Source organism: Dasypus novemcinctus, chromosome 13, assembly GCF_030445035.2.
Source record: "Dasypus novemcinctus isolate mDasNov1 chromosome 13, mDasNov1.1.hap2, whole genome shotgun sequence".
Lineage (NCBI taxonomy): Eukaryota > Metazoa > Chordata > Mammalia > Cingulata > Dasypodidae > Dasypus > Dasypus novemcinctus.
The window spans coordinates 110,642,289-110,669,625 of record NC_080685.1 but is presented as its reverse complement, the minus strand read 5'-3'; the positions used below and the strand labels follow the sequence as shown (position 1 = coordinate 110,669,625).

The 27,337-nt window shown below is 46.5% G+C and overlaps 1 protein-coding gene across 1 annotated transcript in view; it reads left to right on the top strand.

The window, feature by feature from the left end:
* Positions 1-27,337, top strand: part of SUSD4 (sushi domain containing 4) — a 157,180-nt gene that overhangs the window by 86,004 nt on the left and 43,839 nt on the right. Inside the window, 1 exon segment of the mRNA XM_058275264.2 lies at positions 23,766-23,939. Coding sequence (XP_058131247.1) covers positions 23,766-23,939 — 174 coding nt within the window.

The following is a 27,337-nucleotide window of genomic DNA, read 5'->3' as shown; positions in this document are numbered from 1 at the left end:
CGCACAGGACTGCTTCTCCTTCCATAGCTCCTGGATGTAATTGTCAGCATCCACCTTGGCTTGCCTGATGGCTGCCAGACAGATAAAGCTGGTGAAGATCATTTTTTAAAGGCCCTGGGGTTGGTGTGTACTCAGGAGACTTGAACCTCTAGACTGGCCATGGGCCAGCTGGGTCCTGAGCCTCAGCAGAGTTGCAACTCCTATTCTCCAGTTCGTTGGACTTACCCAGGTCAGCTAACAGGGAGGTGAGGATGGTCAACCACCACACCAGGGAAATAAGAGTGCCTACAGCTGCAAGCAGGAGAATCACATCCATCCGTGTGGGATCTAAGTCCCTTGTTGACTTAGAGGTGGAGTGGACATCACCATCCCAGGGACCTCAGGATGGAGGAATAAAATATGGATTGGAGTGGACTTGCTGGTATTCTACTATAGAACTGTTGTGACTCTAGCAATGGAAGAAATTGTATCATTGATGTGGAGACAGTGGCCACAATAGTTGCTGAGAGCAGGGAGAAGGAAGAAGAGAAGTGACATGGGGGCATTTTCGGGACTTGTAGTTGTCCTAAATGATATTGCAGGGATAGATGCTGGACATTATATATCCTGCTATAACCCACTGAATGGACTGGGGGAGTATAAACTACAATGTAAACTGTAATCCATGCAGTGCAGCAGTGCTCCAAAATGTATTCACCAAATACAATGAACGTGCCACAGTGATGAAGGAGGTTGTTGATATGGGAGGAGTGGGGTGGGGTGGGGTGTGGGGTATATGGGAACCTCACATATTTTTTATTGTAACAGTTTTTGTGATCTATGTATCTTCAGCTAACATGACATTTCTTTACCAATTAAAAAAAAAGTCTTTGTCCAATATTTCCTAACTCTGGGCTCTACATTGATGGTTTCTAGATTTACATCTTGTTCCTTTGGATGGGCGTCAGTTCCTGTTTATTTATCTTTCAATCCTTTGTTACACTGCATATGTTAATATTTTGAAGGGAGATTTAGTCTCTGAGCCGTCTGTTCCTTAGGTTTCTATCCAGGTGGTGATAAGACAGATTTTATTTAGTGCCAAATGCTAACAAAAACTAACAAACCAATGCAAAACAAAAACAAAAACCTTGCATGGTCTTTCCAAATTAGCACTGCTTTGGCTGGTGTCCTCCCTCAGACTTCAGCTTTCCTGTCAAGAAGATCAGCTTGAGTCTTGTTCTGGACTTGTGCTTGCTCTTAGCCTGGGGCTACCCCCTTCACAGGAATTCACATGCCCTCCTTTCCCTGAAGCAGACTTTGGCCCTCCTGGGCGGGCCATTGTATGCATTACTGCAGGTAATCCTTTGCCCTAGCCTGCTTTGACTTGTGTCTTGCACTGCTTTGGCTATCAGCCTTCAGGGCAGCTTCTGGGAGGGTGAGGCAGAGAGGCGTTTCCTGCTTCAGCCCTTCCTGCTGCCCCCTGATAGAGTGGCAAGACATCCAGGACAGAGCCCCAGTGTGCACACAGCTTACTCTGCTCCTTCTGGAACAGGGCCCGGGGCCCACAGTAGAACACGGGCCGGCAATGCACGGTGCCAGGGGAGGGCTAGCAAGGTGCCACGACCTTCACCTACCACGTTTCAAGCTGGGTTTTCTTGATTCGGCACTCACCCAGTAACTGTTTTCAGTGTTTTGAGGAAGACGGCTCTGCCAGTTTCTGCCGGTGGTTGAAGGATTCTGTGGGGACACTGTACCCTGCAGTGTCTTACGCTGCCATCGTGGCCAGCCAGACCCCAGCAGATTCTTACACATAAAAAATCTGAGACCCACTCATGCAGGGGTGTGGCCTGATATTGCTTTACAAGAGAGAAGAGAACAGGATTTTCTCCAGTGTGAAGCAGATGCCGGGAGAGCATTAATTCTTAAAATCAGAGAATGTCAGCATTGTTATTTTACAAAACAACAGAAAACTGAGATCGGTAGCATCCAAGTGATCTCACAAATCACATAGCAAGTAAGCTGGGGTCAGGGCGCAGGTCCTGACACGTAGTGCAGTTCTCTCTCTACCACACTGCTGCTGCAACGGGCACCCCAGGCTGCATGTTAGGAGCCCCTGGGGAACTTTTAAAACTCGAGGTGCCCGAAACCCACTCCAAGAGATGCTGTTTTAATTGATCTGGGTGTGGGGAGCCTGGGCAAGGTAATTTTAAAAGGTCCCAAGGTAATTTCAGTGTGACACCAGAGACCCCTGCTACCTGCCTTTTCTGCCTCAGTCTCCCTCGTTACCTGGTCTCTGCTGAAAGTGGCACAGAGTGCGGGAGGAGCTCCTATCCCTGATGTGGCCCCAGCCTGCTGTAGCTCCATGCTAAAGCCCTCTTCGTCCAAGTTCCTTGCAGTGTGCAACAGAGACAAAATAATTCCTTCAGCAACCATTGCTTCTAAGTACTTACTAAAATATTTTGGCTCCCCTAGACCCGGCCAGGATTTCTATAAAAGATGAATAATTTGACGTTAAAAAGGTTTCTTTGAGCGTCCTGGGGGAAAGGTGCCTTATGAGTTTAAGTATTATTACATCATAAATTTTTAATTAAGAGATTCAACTTTGCTCCTGAGCTAAAGCTGGCAGGTATCTCCTTTATTCATTGGAACCGTGGGGTGAAGTCGCCTGACAAAGGCAAGGCGGTCTGAATCTTATTTTACAGTCCCTCCTGGGTTGGGGGTGCTGTCTCCCAGCTCCAGAGGCTTCACCAAAACAGACTGATGCTCTAAAACATGTTTTATTTAGAAAGCTTTTCTTCTTGTGTGCATGTTCTGTCATCTCAGATTTCCTTCTTGCTGCCTCTGACGAGAGTTATCAGGAACGGCAGCCTAGACCCGCAGGGGCGGGCGTCACATCTCCCCCTCTGGTGCTCTCCTCTAGCTTTCCACCTTCTAAGAGGGAAAGATCAGAGGGTGCTGAGGCTGGCACCCGTCTCCAGCGTCCCAGGACCACTGTCATCTCTTATTTATGCTGCTGTTCACGGAAGTCGCTGCTCCCCTCCCCTCCTTCCCTGGCGGTTTCTGTGCAAGTTTGTGTTTTGTTCTTAAAAAGATTTCTCGACCTTACCTGTGGTCAGGACTTGAAAGAAAAAAAACATTCCAGAGGAAATGAGGTCAGGTCGGGCTGGGGCAGGTGCGGCCAGGATAAGTCACAGAAACGGTCCGTTATCAGTGGCGGGATGACAGCGCGACAGCCGCCGACAAGGGCGTGCAGCCTGTGCAAACAAGCCGCCCGCAGGTGCGGAGGGACGTCCAGGGGCAGCAGCCGCCGGCCCTGCGTGCAGCACGCGCTCTCCCTCGTCCAGTGAGCGGGGGAGAGGTGGCGGGCCCGCTCGCAGAGCCGGGGCAGGGCCTTGATTTCCGAGGCAGGCTTATTAGGCAAACGGAGGATGCCATCAGCTGGCCAGGAGCTGGCTGGCCACGTGTCGAGGTCGCAGAGTGACCGTTAGAGACCGTGACCGCCAAGCTAAATGCGGCGATTCCCCAGAAGGCAGTTTTTCACCAGCTGGCAATGGAAACTACCAGAATTAGGTTGGCTGCTGGTGGGAAACGCTGGACAGTCCACGGGTGTCCCTCCGGGTCCACCGCAGCTGACATTTATCGTCTCTCACGCCAGGCTGGGCCCCCCAGCCAGCCTCTCCGAGTCCTGGGGATTGAGGGCTCTGCAGCCGCTCCCTGGCCCGGGGGCGCGGCGAGCCGGGCGCCTGGCAGCCTGCTCAGATTGGAGTCTCTTCTGCTTTCATTCGTCTGGCAGCTGCTCGGGGGGCCGCTAAGCTGGCTCCACGCAGAGCCAGCCTCTGCATCTTGGCTGCTCTCTTCAGTCCAGACACGCAGCTTGGCTTTCCCTATCCACCCAGCCGCAGCTGCCGGTGATGCACCTGATGGGAGCTGCCCGAGGGACTTGTTAAAACTGCAGACCTCACTCTTAGAGGCTTGTGTTAGTCAGGGTCCTCTAGGGAAACAGAATCAACAAGAGATACCTGACAACAGTATGCGATTCTAGAAGAGTCTCTCACGTGAATATGGGGATGCACAAGTCCAGGTTCCGCAGGCAGGCTGCAGCCCGGGGCTCCAGTGAAAGTCCTGTGAAGGTTCTTGACAAGTCCTGGGAGATGTTGGCTGTTCAAAGACCAGCTGGGAAATCCTCATTCAATGCTGGAATCACTTCCCCTTTTAAGGCATTCAACTGATTGGATAAAGCATCCGCATTGCTGATGGCAGTCTCCCTGATTGATGTAATTATAACCAGCTATCTATGACTTACCACTGTGGAAAAGTCACTGGTGACTGAAGTCCGTAAACGCCCTTGTGTTACAGTTAGCCCAGTGCATGCGTGACCAAACAGCTGGGCACCATCACCTGGCTGAGTTGACACGTCAGCCTACCCATCACAAGGCTGTTGTGCAGTGGGAATCTGAATTTAGGCGGCACCTGCAGGTGATTCTGAAGCTCGTGCCTCAGAGCGCTTCCTGAGACACTGGCCGCTGCTCACAGGAGAACTTCGGGGTGTGGGAAGGAACCACTGCAGGTCATCAGCCCACTAGGAGAGCTTCTGAAATGCTTTTATTTTTCTTGGGAGTGCCCCTCTGCTGACAAAATGCTTTCTATGACTTCCCTGCTGAAAGAGAGGGCTACTTTCCGGAAGGTGGGAGGTGACCTCAAAGTTTCTTTAAAGATAAAATAATTAAAACTGTTTGTGTTTATCCAGAGAAAAGCAAGAAATCGGGTCGGTTTGTCCCATTCTCAAACACCCTCTGAGTCTACCCTAAGAGGTCGCATGGACTTCTGAAAGTTGTTTTGAAGATGTTAAGGCTTTATGCTTTTTGAGAATTTCACTGGCATCCTAATACATGTAGCCGTTCATTCCACTAAATTCTGTTAAGCACCCAATGTTTGCCAGCCCAGAACTTCCCACTTTAGTTGAGAAAGATTACTGCTTTTTCAGAGGTTCCTCTTTCTGGTTTAATTTTTTAATTGCTGTCCTCCCATCCCCACTCCCCCTTTTGAAACCTTTTTTTTTGAAATTTGTGAAATATATAGAAAAGTACACAAAACAAAACTGAACAATCCAGTTAATTATCGCCAAGCCAACGCCGTGTCACCACCACCCAGCGAAGAACGAGATCATCACTGGTGTGCCAGAAGCCCCGTCCAGCCTCCTGCAGTCACAGCCCCGTGCCTCTCTCACAGAGGAAGCCTCTTTCCCCACTCACGACTTGCCTTCAGCGACAACCGCTTAACCCAGAAGCCTAATCCCTAAATAGAATCCTATTTTTAAGTTCTATTTACTTTGCCTTTTTTTTTTTTTTAAAAGGTACCAGAGATCGAACCCGGGACCTCGTACATGGAAAGCAGGCACTCAACCACCGAGCTATATCCGCTCCCCAGTTAGAGTTGGTTTTTTTCATTTGTTTGTTTGTTTTTAGGAGGTACCAGGGATTGAACCTGGGACCTTGCGTAGGGAAAGCAGAGTCTCAACCACTGAGCAACATCTGCTCCCTGACTTTTGCATTATTTTTGACGTTATATAAATGGAGTCGTATAGTAAATAGTATGTTATGTCTGACTTCTTTTAACATTGTGAACTCATTCACAGTGTAGCTGTAGTTTGCTCATTTTTCATCACTGCGTAGTGTTCTATTATATGAATATACCACAATTTGAGCGTTCTGATATTGATGGAAATTCAGGTTCTTTTCCTAGTTGGTTCTGTTACAGAGGTGCTGTTATGAATTTCCCTGAGCATGCCTGTGTTTGTTTTGTTTTGTTTGTTTGTTTGAGGTACCAGGGCCAGGATTGAACCCAGGACCTCAATGTGGGAAGCCGGCGCTCACCCACTGACCCACATTGACTCCGCTGAGATGAGTTCTCGTTTGCTTGCTTGTTGTTTGTTTTTGTTTTTAGGAAGCACTGGGAACCGAATTTGGGTCCTTCCATGTGGGAAGCAGGTGCCTAACCACTTGAGCCACATCCACTCCCTGAACATGCCTTTTGGAGAACATATAGTCACATTTCTGTGGTGTATGTATCTAAGAGTATAATTGCTGGGTCATAGGGTATGCGCGTATTCGTTGTTAATAGGTGTATCCCGTTTTCCAAAGTGGTTGTCCCAATTCACATTCCCACCAGCAGAGTTTGATAATCCCAGCTGCTCCTTGCCAATGCTTGCTTTTGTCAGTTTTTTAGCCATCTGATGAGTAAGTAGTGGTATCTTAAGATTGAACTGTACGTTTCCCTGGTGAGTAATGAGGCTGAGCACCTTTCTGCATGTTTGTTGGTCAGCTTGTTATTCTTTCTTGTGAAGTACCTGTTTAAGTCCCTTGCCCATTTATCTACTGCATTACCTTTTTCTTATTGTAGAGGTTCTTTATATATGCTGGATACAAGTCCCTTATTGGTTTAATGTGCCTCACATATGTTCTTCCATTCTGTGACTTGCATTTTTACTCTCTTACCAGTGTCTATTGTTGAACAGAATTGAACAGAAAATCTCCATTTTAATTTATCAGTCTTTTTCTTTATGTTGGTGCTTTTTATTTTTTTTTGTATTGTTTAAAAAAAAATGTTTTCCTACTCTGTTGTCATGAAGATATTCCCCTATATAATCTTCTTGGAACTTCATTATTTTGACTTTCACGTTTAGATCCATTTGGTCTTGATTTGTGTGTATGATTTAATCCAGTACCATTTAATGAAAAGACTTTTCCTTTACTGCCCTACTGTGCCACCCTTGCCATAAAACAAATGTCCTGTTCTAGGACACTCTGTTCTTTACCACTGGTCTGTTTGTCTATATTTATATCAATACTACACAGTTTGAAATACTGTTGCTTTAAAATAAGTTTTGAATTCTGGTAGAGGAAGTTGTTCCACTTTGCTCTACTTCTTCTAGACTGTCTTGACTCTTTTTAGACTTTTGCATTTCTTTATAAATTTTAGAATCAGCATGTTAAGCGTCAAAAAAAAGTTTGAATTTTTAATAAGATTGTATTGAATTTATAGGTAATTTAGGTGGGGGATGATACCTTTAAAATATTGAATTTTTAATCTAGGAACATGAAATATTCCCCCACTTATTTAGGGCTCACAATTTTTTTCTCAATGTTTTATAGTTTTCTATATAGAAATCTTACATGCCTTTGGTAGACTCATGCCTGGATATTCAAAATCTTTTGATACTATTGATGACATTAAAAAGTTCCTTCTTTATTGCTCGCATATAGAAATACATGCTTAACTCACTTGTCAATTTTACCATTTATCTATGTAAATTTGGGAGGGTTTTACCCATACACAACCATGTCATACGTGGATGATCCAGCTGTTATTTCTTTCTTTCTGATCCTAATATATTATATTTCCTTTTATTGCATTCCTATTTTGCTAGGACCTCCAGTACAATGCAGGATAGAAGTAGAAAGAATGGGCAACCTTGTCTCATTTCCAGTTTCAAATGGAACACTTTCAAAATGTTTGCTATAGGTGTTTTTTTTAAATTGAAGTATATCATTCATACATGAACACACATAAACAATAAATGTATAGTAAAGATTGTGAACTTACAAAATAAACATGCATAACATCACACAGGGGTCAGGGGTCTCATACATCACCCCTCCACCAACTCTTTGCCTTGGTGTGAAACATTTGTTACAAACTGCACAAGAGCATCGTCAAAATATTACTACCAACTATATTCCTTATCTTATTACATTTGGTGTATTTTTCCCCCAACCCACACTATTTTTTAATGTATTTTTGTTACAGATATTGTGAACTTGCAAAACAATCTACAGATGTGTAGATTTCCCATACAACTCCACATTCTGGAGGAACATTTGTTACAGATTATGAGATAATATCATCAGACTATTACCACCAATCATGATCCATAGCATACATTTGGCACACTTTTTCCATACACCTCCATTATCAACACAGTATAGCTTGGCATTAATGCAAGAATATTATAGTATTTCTGTTAACCACAGTCTATAGGTCATACCAATTGTAGTTTTCCCATGTTTCTTCATATTCCCATCACCCTGCAATAGTGATGTGTATCTGCTCTAGCTAACAGAAGGACTCTCTTGCATTTATACCCTTAACCACAATTCTCAACTACCTCTGGGTTCACTGTGTTATTCAGTCCCTAGATTATTCTTTAGCTTTTTTTCTATTGACATTTACTTCCCTAGACTACCTTTTTCAGTCACAATCCCATTTATAAACCAGTTACTCACTATAATGTGTTACTATTAACTCTATCCATCTCCACACTTTTACAGTCAAGTTAATTAAAACTTCTACCTACATTAAGCATCCATAGTTCTTCTCAACCCTCTTCTTACCTCCTTATAACCTATCCTCTAGGTTTCAATTCCATGTGTTTATTATTTGTATTTAGTTCATATTAATGAGACCATGCAATATTTGTCCTTTTGTGTCTGGCTTACTTCACTAAGTATAGTGTCTTCAAGACTCATCCATGTTATCACATATGTCCCAATTTCATTTCTTCTTATTGCAGCATAGTATTCCATTGTATGTATATACCACATTTTGTTTATCCATTTATTAGTGGATGGACACTTTGGTTGTTTGCATCTTTTGGCAATTGTGAACAACGCCACTATGAACATTGGTGTGCAGATGGTGTTTGTGTCATAGTTTTTAGTTCTTCTGGATATATTCCTAGTAGAGGAATTGCTGGATCATATGGCAGTTCTATATTTAGCTTTCTGAGGAACCGCTAAGCGTCTTCCACAGAGGCTGTGCCATTTTACATTCCCACCAACAGTGAAGGAGTGTTCCTGTTTCTCCACATCCTCTCCAGCACTCATTGTTGTGTTTTTTTAATAATGACCATTCTGTGTTGTGTTAGATGATATCTCATTGTTTTAATTTGCATTTCCCTAATAGCTAGTGATATGGAACATTTTTTTTCATGTGCTTTTTGGCCATTTGTATTTCCTCTTTGGAGAAATGTCTATTTAAATATTTTGCCCATTTTTAAATTGGATTGCTTGCTCTTTTATTGTTGAGTTGTATGTTCTCTTTATATAGAATGGAAATTAAACCCTTATCGGATATGTGATTTCCAAATATTTTTTCCCATTGAGTGGGCTGCCTTTTCACCTTCTTGATGAAGTCCTTTGGATCACAGAAGTGTTGAAGTTTGAGGAGGTCCCATGTATCCATGTTTTCTTTCATTGCTCGTGCTTTCACTGTAAGGTTTAAGAATCCACCACTTACCACCAGGTCGTGAAGATGTTTCCCTACATTTTCTTCTAGGAGCTTTATGGTACTTGCTTTTGTATTTTGGTCTTTGATCCATTTTGAGTTCATTTTCGTGAAGGTATGAGATATGAGCCTTCTTTCTTTCTTTTGGCTATGGGTATCCAGTTTTCCCAGCCCATTTGTTGAATAGACTGTTCTGTCCCAGCTGGGTGGGTTTGACAGGCTTGTCAAAAATACTTGGCCATAGATGTGAGGGTTAGTTTCTGAACCATCAATTCATTTCCATTGGTCTATGTGCCCGTCTTTGCGGTCACCCCTCGGGCTGAAGTGTGGTTTGCTGGCCTGGCGGGGGAGCAGCCGCGGCAGGCCAAGCCGCTGCCCCCATAATAGGGTGGCTGGTCGGACTCACCGCCACCCCTGAAGGAAGCTCGGCATGGGCGCAGAGTGCCCTCGGGTCTCCCCTTCTCGGCAGCCATGCTTCCGCGGCCGCCCCTCCTCCCAGATGGCGCCACCCGATGCCTTGTGGGGCGGCACCCTTCTTCTTCTTTCTCCCTGCGCAGGCGCAGGGCGGAAAATTCCAGTCTGCCCTTTTCCCCTCCCCCGACAGCAACAGCCAGGCGTGGGCGGAAAAATCCAGTCTGCCCTTTTCCCTTCCCCCGACAGCAGCAACAGCCAGGCGTGGGCGGGAAACTCAAGTCTGCCCTCCACCCCAGCAACAGCAGCCACCAATCCCTAAACCCTGCCCCTTCCCCCAGCAACAGCGACAGCCAATCCCTAATCACCACCCCTCCCCCGTCCAGTACCGCCCACTGACCTTTCTCTGGCAACCAATCAGAACAGGGCGTGGCTTCAACCAATCAGCCTTCCCCAGCCCCTATAAAACTGTTGCCTCTCCCTCAATAAAGTGGACTTGCGTGTTTACCTTGTCTCCGCGGTAGTTCTTCTGCCGTGCGCCCTCCAGTCCTGAGAGCCCCCGACAAGGGCCTGGCCTCCCTTGTCCCCAGTTCGTCGCCTGCTTCTCCGGGCGACCCCTTCGTCGCCGGCTTCTCCGGGCGACCCCTTCGTCGCCTGCTTCTCCGGGTGACCCCTTCGTCGCCGGCTTCGCCGGGCGACCCCGTCAGCCAAACCGCGCAACCCCTGTGAGACCGATCCCTCGTCTGCTGCCGGACCGACCCCTCGTCCCAAGTGGGACCGACCCCTCGTCCCAAGCGGGACCAACCCCTCGTCCAGAGCTGGACCGACCCCTCGTCCGCAGCCAGACCCCACCTCTACCGACCGAGCAAACCGTCGCAGTCTTTATGCCAATACCGTGCTGTTTTTACCACTGTAGTCAGGTAATATTATTTAAAGTCTGGAAATGAGTGTCCTCCGACTTCACTTTTCCTTTTACAGATGTTTCTGGCTATTCGGGGCCTCTTAACCTTCCAGATAAATTTGATAATTGTGTTTTCCATTTATTTTAAAAATGCTGGTAGAATTTTTATTGGGATTGCATTGATTCTGTGTATCAATTTGGTTAGAATTAACATCCTAATGATATTTAGTCTTCCAATCCATGAGCATGGAATGTTCTTCCAATTATTTTGGTCTTTTTAAAATTTCTTTTAGCAATGCATTATAATTTTCTGAATACAAGTGATTTACATCCTTGGTTAAGTTTATTCCTAAATATTTGGTTCTTTTAGTTGCTATTGTAAATGGAATTTTTTTCCTGACTTCCTGCTCAGATTGCACATTACTAGTGTATAGAAACACCACTGATTTTTGTATATTGATCTTGTATCCTGATACTCTGCTGAAATCGTTTATCAGTTCTGGCAGCTTTGTTGTAGATTTTTTGGGACCTCCTAGATAAAGGATCGTATTATCTGCTAACAGTGAAAGTTTTACTTCTTCCTTTCCGATTTGGATAACTTTTATTTCTTTTTCTTGCCTGATTGCTCTAGCTAGAACCTCTGGCACTGTATTGAACAACAGTGGTGACAATGGGCATCCTTGTCTTGTCCCTGATCTCATCAGGAAAGCTTTCAGTATTTTGCCATTGAGTACAATGTTAGCTGCGGGTTTTTCATATGTAGCCTTTATCATGTTGAGAAAGTTTCCTTCATTTCCTATATTTTGTAGTATTTTTATCAAGAAAGGATGCTATATTTTGTCAAATGCCTTTTCTGCATCAATTGAGAAGATCATGTGATTTTTCTTCTTTGATTTATTAATGTGGTATATTATGCTGATTGATTTTCTTGTGTTGAACCATGCTTGCATGCTCACTTGATCATGATGAATAATTCTTTTAATGTGTTGTTGGATTTGATTAACAAGTATTTTATTGAGGATTTTTGCATCTGTATTCATTAGAGAAATGGGTCTGTAATTTTCTTTTTTTGTAATATCTTTATCTGGTATTGGTATTAGGGTGATATTGGCTTCATAGAATATGTTTGGTAGCTTTCCTTGTTGAATTTTTTGGCAGAGCTTGAGTAAGATTGGTAGTAACTCTTATTTGAATGTTTGGTGAACTCACCTATGAAACCATCTGGTCCTGGGCTTTTCATTTGGGGAGCTGTTTGATGACTGTTTCAATTTCTTGGTTGTGATTGGTTTGTTGAAGGCTTCTGTTTCTTCTAGTGTCAGTGTACGTTGTTTGTACATTCCTAGGAAGTTTTCCATTTCATTCTACATTGTCTAGTTTTTTATCATAAAGTTGTTCATAGTATCATCTTATGATCTCCCTTATTTCTGTGGGGTCAATAGTAAGGTTCCCTTTTTCATTTTTTATTTCATTTATTTGCATCTTCTCTCTTTTTTCCTTAGTCTAGCTAAGGGTTTGTCGATTTTGTTAATCTCGAATAACCAACTTTCGGTTTTGTTAATATTCTCTGTTGTTTTTTTGTTCTCAAGTTCATTTATTTCTCCTCTGATCTTTGTTATTTCAGTCCTTCTACTGGCTTTAGGATTAGTTTGCTGTTCTTTTTCTAGTTCCTCCAGCTGTGTAGTTAGGTCATTGATTTTAGCTCTTTCTTCTTTTTTAATGTAAGCATTGACGGCTGTAAATTTTCCTCTCAACAGTGCCTTAGCAGCATCCCACAGGTTCTGATATGTTGTATTCTCATTGTCATTCGTCTCAAGATATTTACTGATTTCTCTTGAAATTTATTCTTTGACACACTGATTATGTATAAGTGTGTTGTTTAATCTCCATATATATGTGAATTTTCCCTTTATTTGCCACTTGATGATTTCCAGCTTTACTCCATTATGATCGAAGTGCTTTGTATAATTTCAGTTTTGTTGAATTTATTGAGATCTGCTTTGTGTCCCAACATATGGTCTTTCCTGGAGAAAAATCCATAAGCACTTGAAGAGAATGTATATCCTGCTGTTTTGGGGTACAATGTTCTGTATATGTCTATTGGGTTTAGTTCATCTGTCATATTATTCAAACGCTCTGTTTCTTTATTGATCTTCTGCCCAGATGTTCTATCCATTGCTGAGAGTGGTGTATTGAATTCTCCAACTAATATTGTAGAGATTCCTATTTTTCCCTTCAGTTTTGCCAGTGTTTGCCTCATGTATCTTGGGGCATCCTTGTTAGGTGCATATATATTTATGATTGTTATTTCTTCCTGGTGAATCATTCCTTTTATTAATATGTAATGTCCTTCCTTGTCTGTAATAACAATTTTGCTTTTAGAGTCTGTGTCATCTGATATAAGTATAGCTACCCCAGCTTTTTTTTGATTACTGCATGTGTGCAATATCTTTTTCCAACCTTTCACTTTCAATTTACTGGTATCCTTGGGTCTAAGGTGAGTCTCTTGCAGACAACATATAGATGGCTTATATTTTCTTATCCATTCTGCCAGTCTATGTCTCTTGATTGGGGAGTGTAATCCATTAACATTCAGTGTTATTACTGTAAAGGCAGTTCTTATTTCATCCATTTTTGATCTTTGTGTTTTGTCTGTCATTTTATATGTGACACTTTCAGTTACTGTTACTGATACAGTTGCCATTTCTAGATTCTCTTCCAGGCCTCTCTCCTGTCTTTTCTTTTCAGGTAGTAACACTCCCTTTAGTATTTCTTGCAAAGCTGGTCTTTTTGTTATAAACTCTCTCCGTTTCTGTTTATCTGTAAATATTCTAATCTCACCCTCATTTTTAAAGGTAATCTTGTTAGGTATAAAATCCTTGGCTGGCAGTTTTTCTTCTGCAGTATCATAAATATATCATACCACTACCTTCTTGCTTCCATGGTTTCTGATGAGAAATCGGCACTTAATCTTATTGGGTATCCCTTATATGTTATGTGTTGCTTCTCTCTTGCTGCTCTCAGAATTCTCTTTGTCTCTGACATTTGACATTCTGATTGGTATGTGTCTTGGAGTTTGTCTATTTGGATTTATTCGGATGGGAGTACATTGTGCTTCTTGGACATGGATATCTATGTCCTTCACTAGGGTTGGGAAATTTTCCACCATTATTTCTTCAAATATTCTTTCTGCCCCTTTTCCCTTCTCTTTTCCTTCTGGGACACCCATGACACGTATGTTTGCATGTCTTTTGCTGTCATTTAGTTCCTGAGATGCTGTTCAATTTTTTCCACCCTTTTCTTCATCTGTTCTTTGTTCTTTTGTTTGTTCACTTTCAGAGGCCATGTCTTCGAACTCACCGATCCTTTCTTCTGCTTCCTCAAATCTGCTGTTATATGCCTCCACGGTATTTTTAATTTCATTTATTGCACTTTTCATTCCCATAAGGTCTGCTATTTTCCTATGTATGCTTTCAAATTCTTCTTTGTGTTCATCCAATGTCTTCTTAATATTCTTAATCTCTTTTGCTATCTCATTGAATTTATTAAGGAGATTTGTTTGGACATCTAAGATTAGTTGTCTCAACTCCTTTGTGTCACCTGGAGGCTTATCTTGTTCCTTTAATTAGGCCATCTCTTCCTCTTTCTTAGTATAGATTGTAATTTTTTGTTGGTGCTTCTGCATCTGGCTTGCTAGATGTATTTATTCTGGGTGCAGTTTTTCCCTTTAGTTTAGGGATTTCTTATCTTTTCTCCCTTGCTGGTTGTGTAGTAGGAGCCAAGGATGTAGTTGGTGCTGTAAGCTATGGAGGCTCAAGCTGCCCATGTTGCCCCAGGAATTGATGAAGTTTCTCCCACCTTTCTCCTCGATGTCCAGAGAGGCTGTGGAGACACCAAAACCCTCCTATCCTATTGGGGGTGGGGGTGGATTCATAGGCATCCAACAGTCCAGACCATGCAGGCTTTCCTATTGGGGTGTGAAGGTGCATACACAAGTACCCACCAGACCAGGCTGTATAGGTCAAAAGCACCTGCAGTTACCCAGGGCTGGGCAAACACAGTCTGTCTCTTGTCCTACTGGGGATGGAGAAGGAGCCACAGGTGCCCAACAGTCATACTTGTGCAGCCCAAAACTGTTGCCCTGAGAGGTTGAGGCAACACCAGTCCCCTCCTATCCTGTCGGGGGACAGAGGTGGAGATGGGCTCAAAGCACTCAACAAATCTGTGTGGGCTGAAAACTCCTGCCATTGCCCGGAGAGGCCAAGGATACCCAGCTCCTCTCCTATTCTCTTGGGGTGTGGGGATGCAGCCCCAGGTGTCCGACTGTTCAGCCTCTGTCTGCAGAGAGCACTTGCACTTCCCTGGAGAGCCTGGTGCAGGTCCTGCCAGCTATCTCTCTGCTGGAGGTGGGGCTGGAGCCTAGGCCAGGGCTGCAGTCTAATCTTGGTAGAAAGAAGCCTGTCCCTAACTTCACTGGATTTCAGTCAACCAGGCTCCCCCTCATGCCGGGGGTGGAGTCAAGATGGCAGCTACTGGACTCTTTCCCACTAGGACAGCTCAGACCCCAGCTGGCTCTAGGATTATACTTTAGCCAGCTGAGTCCACTAATCAGTAGCTGAGGTCACTGGACATCTGTCTCTTCCTCCACCATTTGTGGGAAATGGAGTTTCCAGCTCCAGCCTTGGAACAGCTCCTGAGGCAGCTTGCACCCCTAGAGTAGGATGGGCACCAGCCTCTGTGGCATGGCTTGCAGCTTCCCAGAGAGGTGGTGCAGGTCCCCCCAGCTTCCTCCCTGCTGGAGTTGGGGCTGGGGTTTAGGCTAGATCTGCAATCCAGCCTGGCTGGAAGGAAGCCAGTCCTTACAAGCACTGTGATTTTCAGTCAGCGCCACTTCCTCTCCTGCCCGGGGCAGAGTCAGAATGGCGGCCACTGGCTTCCCTCTGACCTGGACAGGCTCAAGGTTTAGTTGCTCCTAGGATTCTACTTCAGCCCACCGAATCCACTAACCAGTAGCTGAAGTCGGTGCCACACTGTGTTTTCCTCCCGTTTTTGCTGGGGGAGATGGAACTTCAACTCCAACCACGGAACAGCTCCCGAGGTGGCTTGCGTGCCTCGAGCACCGACCCCCATGTGTGGAGGGCTGTACTCACGATTCCTCTGTGCAGATGGGCATCTCCTTCCACACCGTCAAGAACGTTGCAGGATAGTCCTCTGGTCTGGGTCCTCCAAAAGGTGCTTTAGGTAGCTCTGGGTGACCACCAACCACCCTGTTTCAAGAGCTGACTCCAGGAGCTCCTTACTCAGATGCCATCTTGGCTCTGCCCCCTTGCTGTAGGTTTTTAAAAGAGATCCTTTATCATATTAAAGGAGGTTCCTTCTATTCCTACCTTGCTAAGAATTTTTTAAATATCATGAATGGACGTTGAATTTTATCAAATACTTCATTTGCATCTATTAAGACAATAATTTTCTCCTTTATTCTGTTAAAGTGATTAAATTGGTTGTTTGTCAAACATTAAACTAACCTAGCATTCTTGAAATAAACCTGACTTACATGTGATGTGTTTCCTTTTCATTTCTTGCATAGTTTGTGATAGCTAACATTTTACTCACCATCTCCGTTGATGAGATGGATCAGCTTAAAGTTTTCCTTTTTCATACTGTTCTTCTCAGGTTTCACCATCAAGGTTATACTGCTTAAAACAAGTGATAGTGCCCCCTTTTCTAGTTTCTGTGTTTGCATGAGCCTGGTGCTATTTTCTTCCTTAAAGGTTGAGTAGAATTTATGGGTGAAGCCATCAAGGTCTGGAGTTTTTCTTCGTGGGAAGAATTTTAGTTTTGATTTCAATTTATTGAATAGTTGTAGAATTATTACAATTTTCTGTTTTTTCTTGTGTCCATTTTGGAAGGTGTACAGTTTTTGTTTATTTGGGATTTTTTGGTTAGGAGTTTTATCCCCATCTAATTTTTCAGATTTCTTAGTGTAACGTTATCGATAATGTCCTCTCATATTTTTCACCATAGGATCTGTAATGATGTCCCTTTTTTTTAGTCTTCCAAGGTTATGTGTGCTATTCCTTTTGGTTTCTCGATCATTGTCACCAGTAATTTATCAATTTTATTGATTTCAGAGAACAAATTTTTGGCTTTGTTGATCCTTTCTAAAGTATATTTCTTTTCTATTTTATTAACGCTTACTCTACTTTTATTAATTCCTCCTACTTCCTTTGAGTTTACCTGGCTATTCTTTTTCTAATTTTCTAAAAGGACTTTAATTTAGATACTTAATAATAATTCTAAATATGTATGTGCCTAATAACATACCTCAAAATATAGAGAGCAAAAATTAATAGAACTAAAAGAACAAATCCATAGCCACTGTGAAAACTATAAGCACTTCTCTCAGTAATTCACAGAACAAGCAGGAGAAAAAGAAAACAGTAGATAAAGGTGTAGAAAACTTGAGCAATCATATTAGGAAATTTGACCCTAATCAGCTGCAAGGTATGCATCCTTGATTTTCAGATATTTACCTTTTTCTAATATATGCATACATGCTTAGAATGAAATTTAGAGCTATGGTTTTATCAGCATACCATAGTTATAATATGTAGTATTTTAATTACTGTTAAGTTCAACATATTTTCTAATTTTTACTGTTAGTTCTTTTCAACCTATGGGTTCTTTGGAAAGATATTGCTTAGTTTCCAAACATATAGGGATTTTCTAGTTATTCATTTCTATCTTAATTGCATTATGGTCAGAATATATGTTCTGTGAGATTTTTGGTCTTTTGAAATTTGTTGAGACTTTCTTTATGACCCAACTATGGTCAATTTTGTAAATGTTTCTTGTCCTTTAGAGTGGACAGCTAAAAACCAACAGGAACTACTGTCTGTTAAATATAAAAATAAATGAACAAAACACACACATACCAATTGCCTTTGTCGACCACAAACAAGGAAAATATATCAAGCTATAGTATATCAATCAAAGAAAAATACTAAGTTCAAGAAGCGTCCAGGGTAACTTTACTGTGGACCACTCTTTTTTTTTTCAAATATTTATTTATTTCTCTCCTCTTCCCGCCCTACCCCGGTGTCTATTTGCTGCGGCTTCTTGGTCCACTTCTGTTGTTGTCAGTGGCACCGGGAATCTGTGTTTCTTTTTGTTGCGTCATCTTGCTGTGTCAGCTCTCCGTGTGGGTGGTGCCATTCCTGGACAGGCTGCACTTTCCTTCGCGCTGGGTGGCTCTCCTTACCGGGCGCACTCCTTGCGCGTGGGGCTCCCCTACGCGGGGACACCCCTGCGTGGCAGGGCACTCCTTGAGCGCATCAGCACTGCACATGGGCCAGCTCCACACGGGTCAAGGAGGCCCGGGGTTTGAACCTTGAACCTCCCATGTGGTAGATGGATGCCCTAACCACTGGGCCAAGTCCGCCGCCCGTGGCCCACTCTTTCACACAGCTTCTTCTAATGGTTTTTAAGCTAGGGCCTAATAATAATTCCACATTAACGTTCAGCTGAGAGCCCGCTGGTCTTGGCTGTCCTACTGTGATGTTTCTTTGGGTTTCACAGGAGTCAGTCTCTTTTTTTTTTAGGTACTGGGGCCAGGGATTGAACCCAGGACCTTGTATGTGGGAAGCCAGTGTTCAATCACAAGCCACATCAGCTCCCTGGAGTTGGCTTTTTCATTTGTTTTCTTGTTGCTTGTTTTTCTGTTTTTAGGAGGCACCGGGAACTGAACCTGGGGCCTCCACGTCGGAAGCAGGCTCTCAACCACCTGAGCCACATCCACTCCGTTGGAGTCAATATCTTTTAAGGAAAAAAACAAACAACCTGAACGTGCACCCTGCTCCTGAACAAATCCTCGCAGTGGTGTGCCGTTTCTCCTGTGAAGCACCCTCTCTCTCCTGAGCAGCGTCGACTCTCACCCGCTCTCCTCTGTCGGATGTTGGCTGCCCGTGGTGCCATCCTCTGCTCCAGCTGCTCCCATTCCACCTCCTGAGCCTGACCCCGGTGAACTGCAGGTCAGGGCCGCGGTCCCTGCGCCGTTCCGTGGCGCAGGAGCTCCGTGGAGCAGTGGTGGTGCGGAAGAACGCCGGTGGGGAACAGGAATTCTGAGGGGCGTTGGTAGATTTCAAGTGACACGAAGCATTCCGAGGCAAACCCGTTTGGGAGGTGCATGCTTGACCCGTGTTGAAAAGCTCTCGTAGCCCCCCCACCCATAAAATAAAGCCCGAGTTCCTTGCCCTCTCGTGGCAAGTTCTGCCCTTCCCTCTCCCGCTTGCTTGCCCTGGTCCAGACGCGCAGGCCTTCTGTCTCTTCAAGGAGGCCAGGCTCTTTGCTGGTCTTGGCTCTAGCCTCGGCCTCTCCCAGACCCTCACCTGGTTGTTGGAGCCTTCTTGTCGTTCAGATCTCCTGTTTCCTCAGGAGAGGCCTTTCCTCTCTCCCGGTCGGAGGGAGTTAGCCAGCGCCTCAAATCACCTTGCTTTATGTTCATCATAGCACTTACCACCCCCTGTTGTTTTCTAGCTCATTTACCTGTTAATCTGTCCATTAGCCGTCTCTCTTCGTGCAAGTGCCTTAAGAGTAAGCTCCTTGACTTGTTCTGTATCCCCAGCAGACATGTGTACCCGGCTCAGTAATTCACTGAATGAAGGAGTGAGCAGATGGATGAATAAATAAGTTTTACAAATGCTGGCTTACACAAAATTAAGTCGAGTTCTTCCCGGCAGTTTTTCAGAGCCTTTAATATGCTAATGTGAATGGTGAATCCCCGGGTGTCTATCAAGTATTCGGATTCCTGGGAACACTTGTGGGGAGTGTCGATGTCAAAACTTGGTATTTTTAAGGAATCAGATTCATTTTCACTTATGACTAACATTTTAAATTAAAGTAAATCCAACATATGGCACATATTCTTTTGCATTTCTTTTCAGTCTTACTCTTCCTGCTCCATCCCTTAGGACTCTGTGCTCTGCTAACTAATCTGATAAATGGATTTATGCTTAGTTATACTCATGTAATACTGGTACAGGGTCTTTTATCCCCTCTTTTGCTATTATATCGAGCCCTACGTTACTAGAAGCAAAGTACAGAGGTAATGAAGGTGCCCTGGTGAGAGAGGATTTCTGGAATGGAAGGCTTCGATATGCCTCAAGGTACATCCTGAAGGCGCCCATTTATGCCGTGAGGACATAAGTTCTGATTGTTGACCTGAGTCTACACAACAGAGTCAGATACCAATAGACAGTTTTCCATAGTCCTTGGTCATGATATGTTTAAAGAGGCTTTTTTTTTTTTAAAGATTTATTTATTTATTTAATTCCCCCCCCTCCCCCGGTTGTCTGTTCTCTGTGTCTATTTGCTGCATCTTGTTTCTTTGTCCGCTTCTGTTGTCGTCAGCGGCACGGGAAGTGTGGGCGGCGCCATTCCTGGGCAGGCTGCCCTGTCTTTTGCGCTGGGCGGCTCTCCTTATGGGTGCACTCCTTGCACGTGGGGCTCCCCCACGCGGGGGACACCCCTGCGTGGCAGGGCACTACTTGCGCGCATCAGCACTGCGCGTGGGCCAGCTGCACACGGGTCAAGGAGGCCCGGGGTTTGAACCGCGGACCTCCCATGTGGTAGACGGACGCCCTAACCACTGGGCCAAGTCCGTTTCCCTTAAAGAGGCTTTTTAAAAAATTCTTTCTGTTGACTGGAAGAATTTGTGCTATAGGAAATCACCTTACTTCTATTTGAAACATAGGAATTGATGAACATTGCACATTTCTTTTCAGATACTAAAGATCTCGGATTGTTTCATCCTATAGAAATAAAGTTTGTGGCTATCACTGCCGTGGGCAGCTTGTTGGGGCACATACCAGTTCCAGGTGCCCCCTCGTCCTTCTTCAGCGGGGGTGATGGCTAGATACTGTGGATTTGGACAATTGTGATTTGTGGATGATATATTCTCTGTCCAGGCTCAGTGTTAAGCTAGTAGGCTAGTCTATTTTAGCGTTGTCCTTTTTCCGAGGATGCGGCCCTTCCTGGGATTTCGCTGAAAGCCTGGGGTGTTTCCAAGGCCCCTCTACCTTGGTGGGATTTGAACTCCGACTTCTCACTCCCCGGTTGCTCTGCGGCGCCTCTCACGTAGTAAATTGGGCCCCCGTCACTCCCTGTGGTCACTTCCTTGAACAGAAAACACGATGGCTGCGATTTGGGAGGCTGTGAGTTCCCTTTGACCCTTGAGGCAATGCTGTGCACAGTCCCCGCCTCCGGCGGGTGGAAGTTTAGAGCTCTGATTCGCATCTCGAGTACCCTAGCCTTCTAGACCCCTGTACTGAGAACCTCCCTTTGGAAACAAGGTCGGAGCGCCAGCCAGCCGCCAGCCAGTGTCCGCACGGCTTAGGTATGTCTCTCCGCGACTTTACAGCCGGCCCTCTGCTGGGCCTGCTGGTTAACTCCTGAACAAGTTTTAAGTCAATCATGAAAACAGTTATTTAGACATATGTATTGCAGCTACAGAATCTATTTACAGCTAAGATTTTACAGACGAATGCCTTGATAAATGTGTTTCTATTTGCTGTGAATAATTTCTGCATCGTGACACTGAAAAAAATGTAATTCATGTTTTCCATTAAGAAGGTGGCGGCAGTGGTGTGCACAGAGTTGTCAATTACCCTGTGACTCCATCCAGGATTACTCTGGGATTGACTGGGGGAGGGGGCGAATTCAGCTACTCCAGGAGAAAAAGTATTGGTTAAACACGCACAGTCATAAAACCTCTTTCCGCAACCTGAAACACAAAAAGGAGAGGCGGAATTGAAGTCAGAATACACCTCTCCAGGGAGGACTGTTTGTTCAGCCGGGCCAAGGCGAGGCAGGCTTACCCCGGGGAAGGCCGAGCTGCCCGGCCGCGCCGAGAGCCTGTGCCGAGCTCCCGCGGGGCCGCGCCCTCGGTGTGCTGGGGCAGAGCTTGAGAAGGTTCCCTTAGCTCTTCTCCTTGGCCAGGTGTGTCCCCGGCCCTGGGAGCATGGAAGGAATGTCAGAGGAACTGGGCGGCACAGCCCCTGCTGCCGGGTCCCGGAATCCAAGGTAGCAACAGCGGCCGAGGTAAAACCGACCTGAGCTGATGACATTGGACTCCTGATGACCCGTCCCGGGCCACAGATGGACAGTGCCCTCCGCTCCCCAGCTGCCAGAGGCTCACCTCTGTTTTCTGGGGTCCACTGTTGTCAGAGCCCCTGCTGCTCCCCAGTACTCCCAACCCCAGCTCCCTCCCATTGTTCCCAGGACATGTCCTTTTTAAAGCCACCAAATTTCCTAGCCGTCACGGCCACCGCCCAGCCCAGCCGTGGCTCCCGCCCTGCCGTCTGCACCGGGGTCCAAGCACTCGGCCCTCAGCGCCGACGGGTCAGAGCCTAGAGGACCTGAGGGCCAGGGTTCCTGTTAAATACTGTTTCAGTCCACATATTGTGGGTTCATTAGGTGTCTTAGTTTGCCACAGGGCGGCCGATGTAAAGTACCAGAAATGGACTGACTTTTATCATGGGAATTTTATTGGGGGTAAAAGCTTAGAGCTCCGAGGCCATGGGATGTCCAAATCAAGGCACCATCTGAGATGCTTTCTCGCCACAGCAGCTGCTCGCCATCCTGGCGTCCCGCCGCGTGGCCACCAGGCATGTGGCAGGGCTGCCTCCTCGGCCTCGAGCGGCTCCGTGGGCCCAGCCTCTTGGCGGCTTTGTGCTTCAGCCTTGGCCCCAGCCATCCCCAAGCCCTCTCTCACACGGCAGGGTCAGAGTGCAGCTTCCTTTCTCTCTGGGTGCCTCTCCCTGACCTCGGTCTCTGTAAGTCCCAGGAAGCGGGCAGAGGCGCAGCCTGAGTCCCGCCTCACCGCCCTAGCCAGTCGAAAGGCTCTCACGCCACAGGGATGGGTTAGTTCAAAAACATCTTCCTCTTCTTTGGGATTCACCAAATTCAAACTGTCACACTGGGCTTGGAGAGTGGCTAAGAAACCTGCAAACTCTTAAAGCACTGAGGAATTCCTGGAGGAAGTTTCTCTCATCGCCACAGTGCTCTTCTTAGATTCCATTCCCTCTTGTTTCAAAAAACTAAGATCTGCAAAGTGTTGCTGGTGGGATGATGGGTGGAGCCCTGTATGATGATCTGTGTGTTTGGTAAGTTCATAACTTTTACTACGCACTTATGTTCATGTAGGAGTGATATACTTCAATAAAATTTCTACTTTGTAATTAAAAAAAAATGAAGAGCCAACAAACTTGGAAGAGAACCCATCTGTAGGTCGGGGCTACCTGATTTTAAAAGTTGAAATGAATAGCTCGTGCTTGTAAGCGTGTCTGCATATAAAATCAGAAACTCTAAACAGGTGTGCCGTAAGGGATGGCGAGAGACCCGCTGTGGTCAGTGTGCCTTAGGCCAGATGGGATTATTTGGTCTGTATTCGGGGTAGAGGATGGAGGGCTGCTAAGGGGCACAGGGTCCTAACTTGGCAGCAAGGAGCAGGTGTAGAGGTAAAAGTGTGTCATGATAATTTACTCCTTTCATCTCACCTTTTAAACCTCTTGTTGCGTGGGTTCCGGGTTCCTCCGCTGCCCTTCTCCTGAGCCCAGCCTTGGCTCGTCCTCTCCTGCCCATAATGCGTTCTGCTCTTACTCTCTTTTCAGCAGGCAGCACAGCTTCTGTGATCTTGGCGGTCTACGTGCTGCTCTCTTTATTATCTTTTTAAAAACAGGGAAGGTTGAAATGCTAATGGCAAAGGCAAGCGCAGCTCGGCCCACCTGCTGTTCTGCAGTGTGTGTTTTCTTATCAGACCCTGGCCCTGGGCCGCCAGGTGGAGCTGGCCCGAGGGCCGCCCCTCCTGCTGCGTGGCCCTGTGCACCCTCCATAAATTCAGCAGAGGATGTACCCAGACAGGCAACACCAACGCTTGTCCGTCTGTACTCATTTCCAAAATCCCCCTTCTGTGGGAAGCGTCTTTGTGATTCAGCCCATGCTCTCTGGGCCCCTCTTTTGCGCGACCTCTTCCCTCGCTCCTGCGCGGCACCGGGCCTGAGCCGTGGGATAAATGAGGTGCCGTTGGGTCAGATTGCCATGCAGGCTGCAGTCAGGTGTGAAAACAAGAGCTGCCTCATGGTTAACCGTCACCTGTTTTAAATGCCAATAATAAGGTACGCTGTTTGCAAAATTGCAGATTGCCGGATGCCTCAAATCGAAGATGCAGAGATTCATAACAAGACCTACCGGCTCGGAGACAAGCTCATCGTCACCTGTCACGAGGGGTTCCACGCCCGCTACCCCGACCCCTACCGCGCGGTGTCCTTGTGTCGCGACGACGGCTCGTGGGACAACCTGCCCGTCTGTCAAGGTACAGGACAAGCCGCAGTTCCCGGCTGCGCGTCCCTCCGACATTGCTGTAGAGCGCCCGCGTGCTTCTCTAACAGCGATACAGGTGGCAGGGGAAGCAGGCACCCCACGGGGCTCCAGCGGGGCCTTGCCGTGGCTGCCGCAGCTCTGCTCTTGGACTCTCCGTCCCCGCGCCCTGCGTTGGCGTTCTAGCTCCATCCACCGGTTTTAACGTGTGAAGGGAACGCCTTACTCTTCAGCAGGTTGGATGTCTCCTTTACCCTAGGAAATCCCAAGTCGTTTAAGAAGTAGGAGACTTGTAAATGGGCTGTGAACACAATGATGAACTACTGTGTGTTTAATGGAAATAAGAGAGCATTTATACTTATTTCAGGAGCAGGGAGAATATATTTAAAGCCAATTTTACAGAAGCTATTTTCTCCTAATAATGTTATCCCTTTTGATAATGCATGAAGAGCCAAAAAATAATCAGATTCAGATTTCATCCAAACCACACAGTGAATGTTTATTCTCCTACATTTTTATAATTTGCCCAGACCAATGCAAGGGTCCCTGTTTGTGAAAATAAGCCCCTGAATTCACATTAATTCTGATTTTATTTTTTGACGTGGGACTTGGACCGGAGCAGAAGCCCATGCATAATTCACAGCACAAAGCGGAGGGAGCGCGCCGTCCGATGTGCACCACCGGCGTGTTAAAGTTGAGACGGATGTTAACTCGGTGCCTGGAAATCACAACTGGCAGACTCCCATATTGCTTTCCCACAGTTGGAAATAAATCGTTTCTTTCCGAGAGAGCTCAAGATTCGTGGTCTCTTGAAGAAACAAAGGCTTCAGCATGGGGGGGACAGTGGACGCAGACCATCACACCCCCAGTTGCTTCTCCCCAGAAACTTCTCGCATTGCTTAATGTATTGTAGATTACATTTTAAAAGGAGAACCATGAGTTATTTACGCTTGGAGAGATTGTCCATAAAATAATGCCGCTGGCTTTTAGGCTGAGCGGTTTATTCAGATAAGCTGTATTAGCCGCTGATAGGGCCCCTTGCTCCAGCCGTCTGAGTAAGGGCAGAGAAAACGACCTCAGGCTCTCCCCCTTCCCGCCTTCGTAGTTTCGGCTTGGTTTCCTTTTCTGTCCCTGCAGCACAGTGTGCCTCTTCAGGAGTTCTTCCTTCCCCCAGTGACTTTTTAAAAATATCCTATGGTGGTATAAAGTTTGGGATGTCTCGGTGAGGAGACAGAAACAGGTTTTTTCCCCTTGCTGTCTGACCCGCCCCTCCCTTCCACATCCAAACTCAAACCCCGGTCAAAAAGTACCTTTTAGGTTTCACAGCCAGCACAGCGGCAGACTTCGCCCGCGGCTCTTGAGAGGCGTGCTGCTTCAAAGCACCGTGCGCACAGCAGCGCGGCTCTCGAAACTGCCAGAGCCCTCTGTCCCCACCGAGGCGCTCCACTCTTGCTCCCCGCTTGCTCCCCGCTCCACCCACCCCCCAGACCTTGCTGCCGAGGGAATCCCCCTCGCGGGAGACGCCCGCACCTGCTCAGCCCAGAGGGGCCATCGTTGGCCCTTGGCTGCCATTTCCTTCTTTAACTTGTATTTGCACCTTCAGATCCAGGGGCTAAAGCCTGAGGTGCCGTCTCTCTATTATCTGGAAGTACAAATAGAAATCACATCAACCTACAGCTGCAAAGCCGTGTTCTGCTGTTCCATGGGAACAGGCTGTCTCCAGCCCAGAGTGGGCACGTCTTTCCTTCTCTGATTAATTCCGTGAATTACAACCCCTTCCATCCCATGGGGCTAGGGGGGCAGTTCCGAGGCCCTTTTTTTCCAGGGGGTCTTTAGAGCAGTGTCCCGACACCTCCTGCAGCCGTGGTCTGCGTTCATCTCTCCTGGGGGAGGTCAGTTTATGTGATAAACTGACTTCTCCTTCCCAGAGAAGGAGCAGCGCAGGCGGCGCAAGGCAGCTCGCCTGAGCGGGGCGCACGGGCTACTACAGGCACGTATTCCTGTTCGTTTGCTTATTTTCTTCTAAGATTATTGATTCCTTTTTTTTTTTTTTTTGAGGTATTGCACCCTTGTATGTGGGAAGCCGGTGCTCAACCACTGAGCTGCACCACCTCCCCCGAGTTGGTTTTTTTCCCTTGTTTGTTTTGTTTTTTTAGGAGGTACCCAGGATCCAACCGGGACCTTGTACATGGGAAGCAGGTGCTCAACCCCTGAGCGACAGCCACTCCTCGATCCCGTTTCTTCTTTACTCCTGCCCTCCCTCCACGCCCTTCACTGTTGCCGTGAACATGGTCAGTTCTGAGCGCAGATAAAAGTCGTGAGAGGCCATGGGGACGACCTGAAAAGATGCCATGAGCTCCAGGCCCCCAGGTCGGCCTGTTCCTTTGGCCTGGGGCTGGGTCAGCTGGGGCTGCAGAGCCTGTGGCCGCAGGACAGGGCCGTGCGGGGCCAGCCGGGGCTCCCTGGAGGCTGACCCCCGGAGCCTCGCTCTCCTCACCCGCCCGCCCTCACGCAGACGCCGCACGCTGGAGCGTTTTACCGCAGGTTGTCGAGGACGCAGTTTGCTGAGAGCTCTCTTCAGGGTGCTGACGCCATGTAACAAAGGAGGAGGAGGCGGGCGCCGGCCACTGGGCATGTGCTGGAACCAGCCAGGCGTCTTCGCGTGCATGCTTGCTTCCACACTATTAGTCCTCTCCTCAAACAACACCACCTCTGCAGGTCGCTGCTCCTCCAGGGAAAGAGCTGAAGCCAGTGAGAAGTCCAATGGGCACAGTGGATGCCACACACGATAGAATCTCTGTGCCGTCGAGAATGGGCTTCTAGGCTGCACAGGCTTGACGGGAACAAGGGAGCTGAGGCTTACCGAAGGCAGGAGGTGGTCCCGCTCACTTCCACTCTTTTTTTAAAAAAAACTTATTTTATTTATTTATCTCTCTCCACCCCCTCGTTGTTTGCACCTGCTGTGTCTGTTTCTTTAGGAGGCACCGGGAGCCAAACCAGGGACCTCCAATGTGGGAGGGAAACGCCTAATCGCTTAAGCCTCCTCCGTTCCCTGCTTTGTAGTGTCTCTCATTATGTTGTTTCCTCTTGTGTCTCTTGTTGCATCGTCTTGTTGCGTCAGCTCACCACACCTGCCTGTCATGTCACTCACTGTCTTGCTGGTCCTCCTTAGGAGGCACCGGGAACCTCTGCTCCCTGCTTTGTTGTGTCTCGTGTTTTTCTTCTCGTGTCTCTTGTGCACCATCTTGTTGTGTCAGCAGGGCGCACCTGCCCGTCACACCAGCTCGCTGTCTGGACACACAAATGCAGGTTCTCAGGCTCCACCCTAGAAGCACCAGCCCTGGGGGGTGGGATGGGGCCCTCCCAGGGATTCTGGTGCTTGTCCTAGCGTGG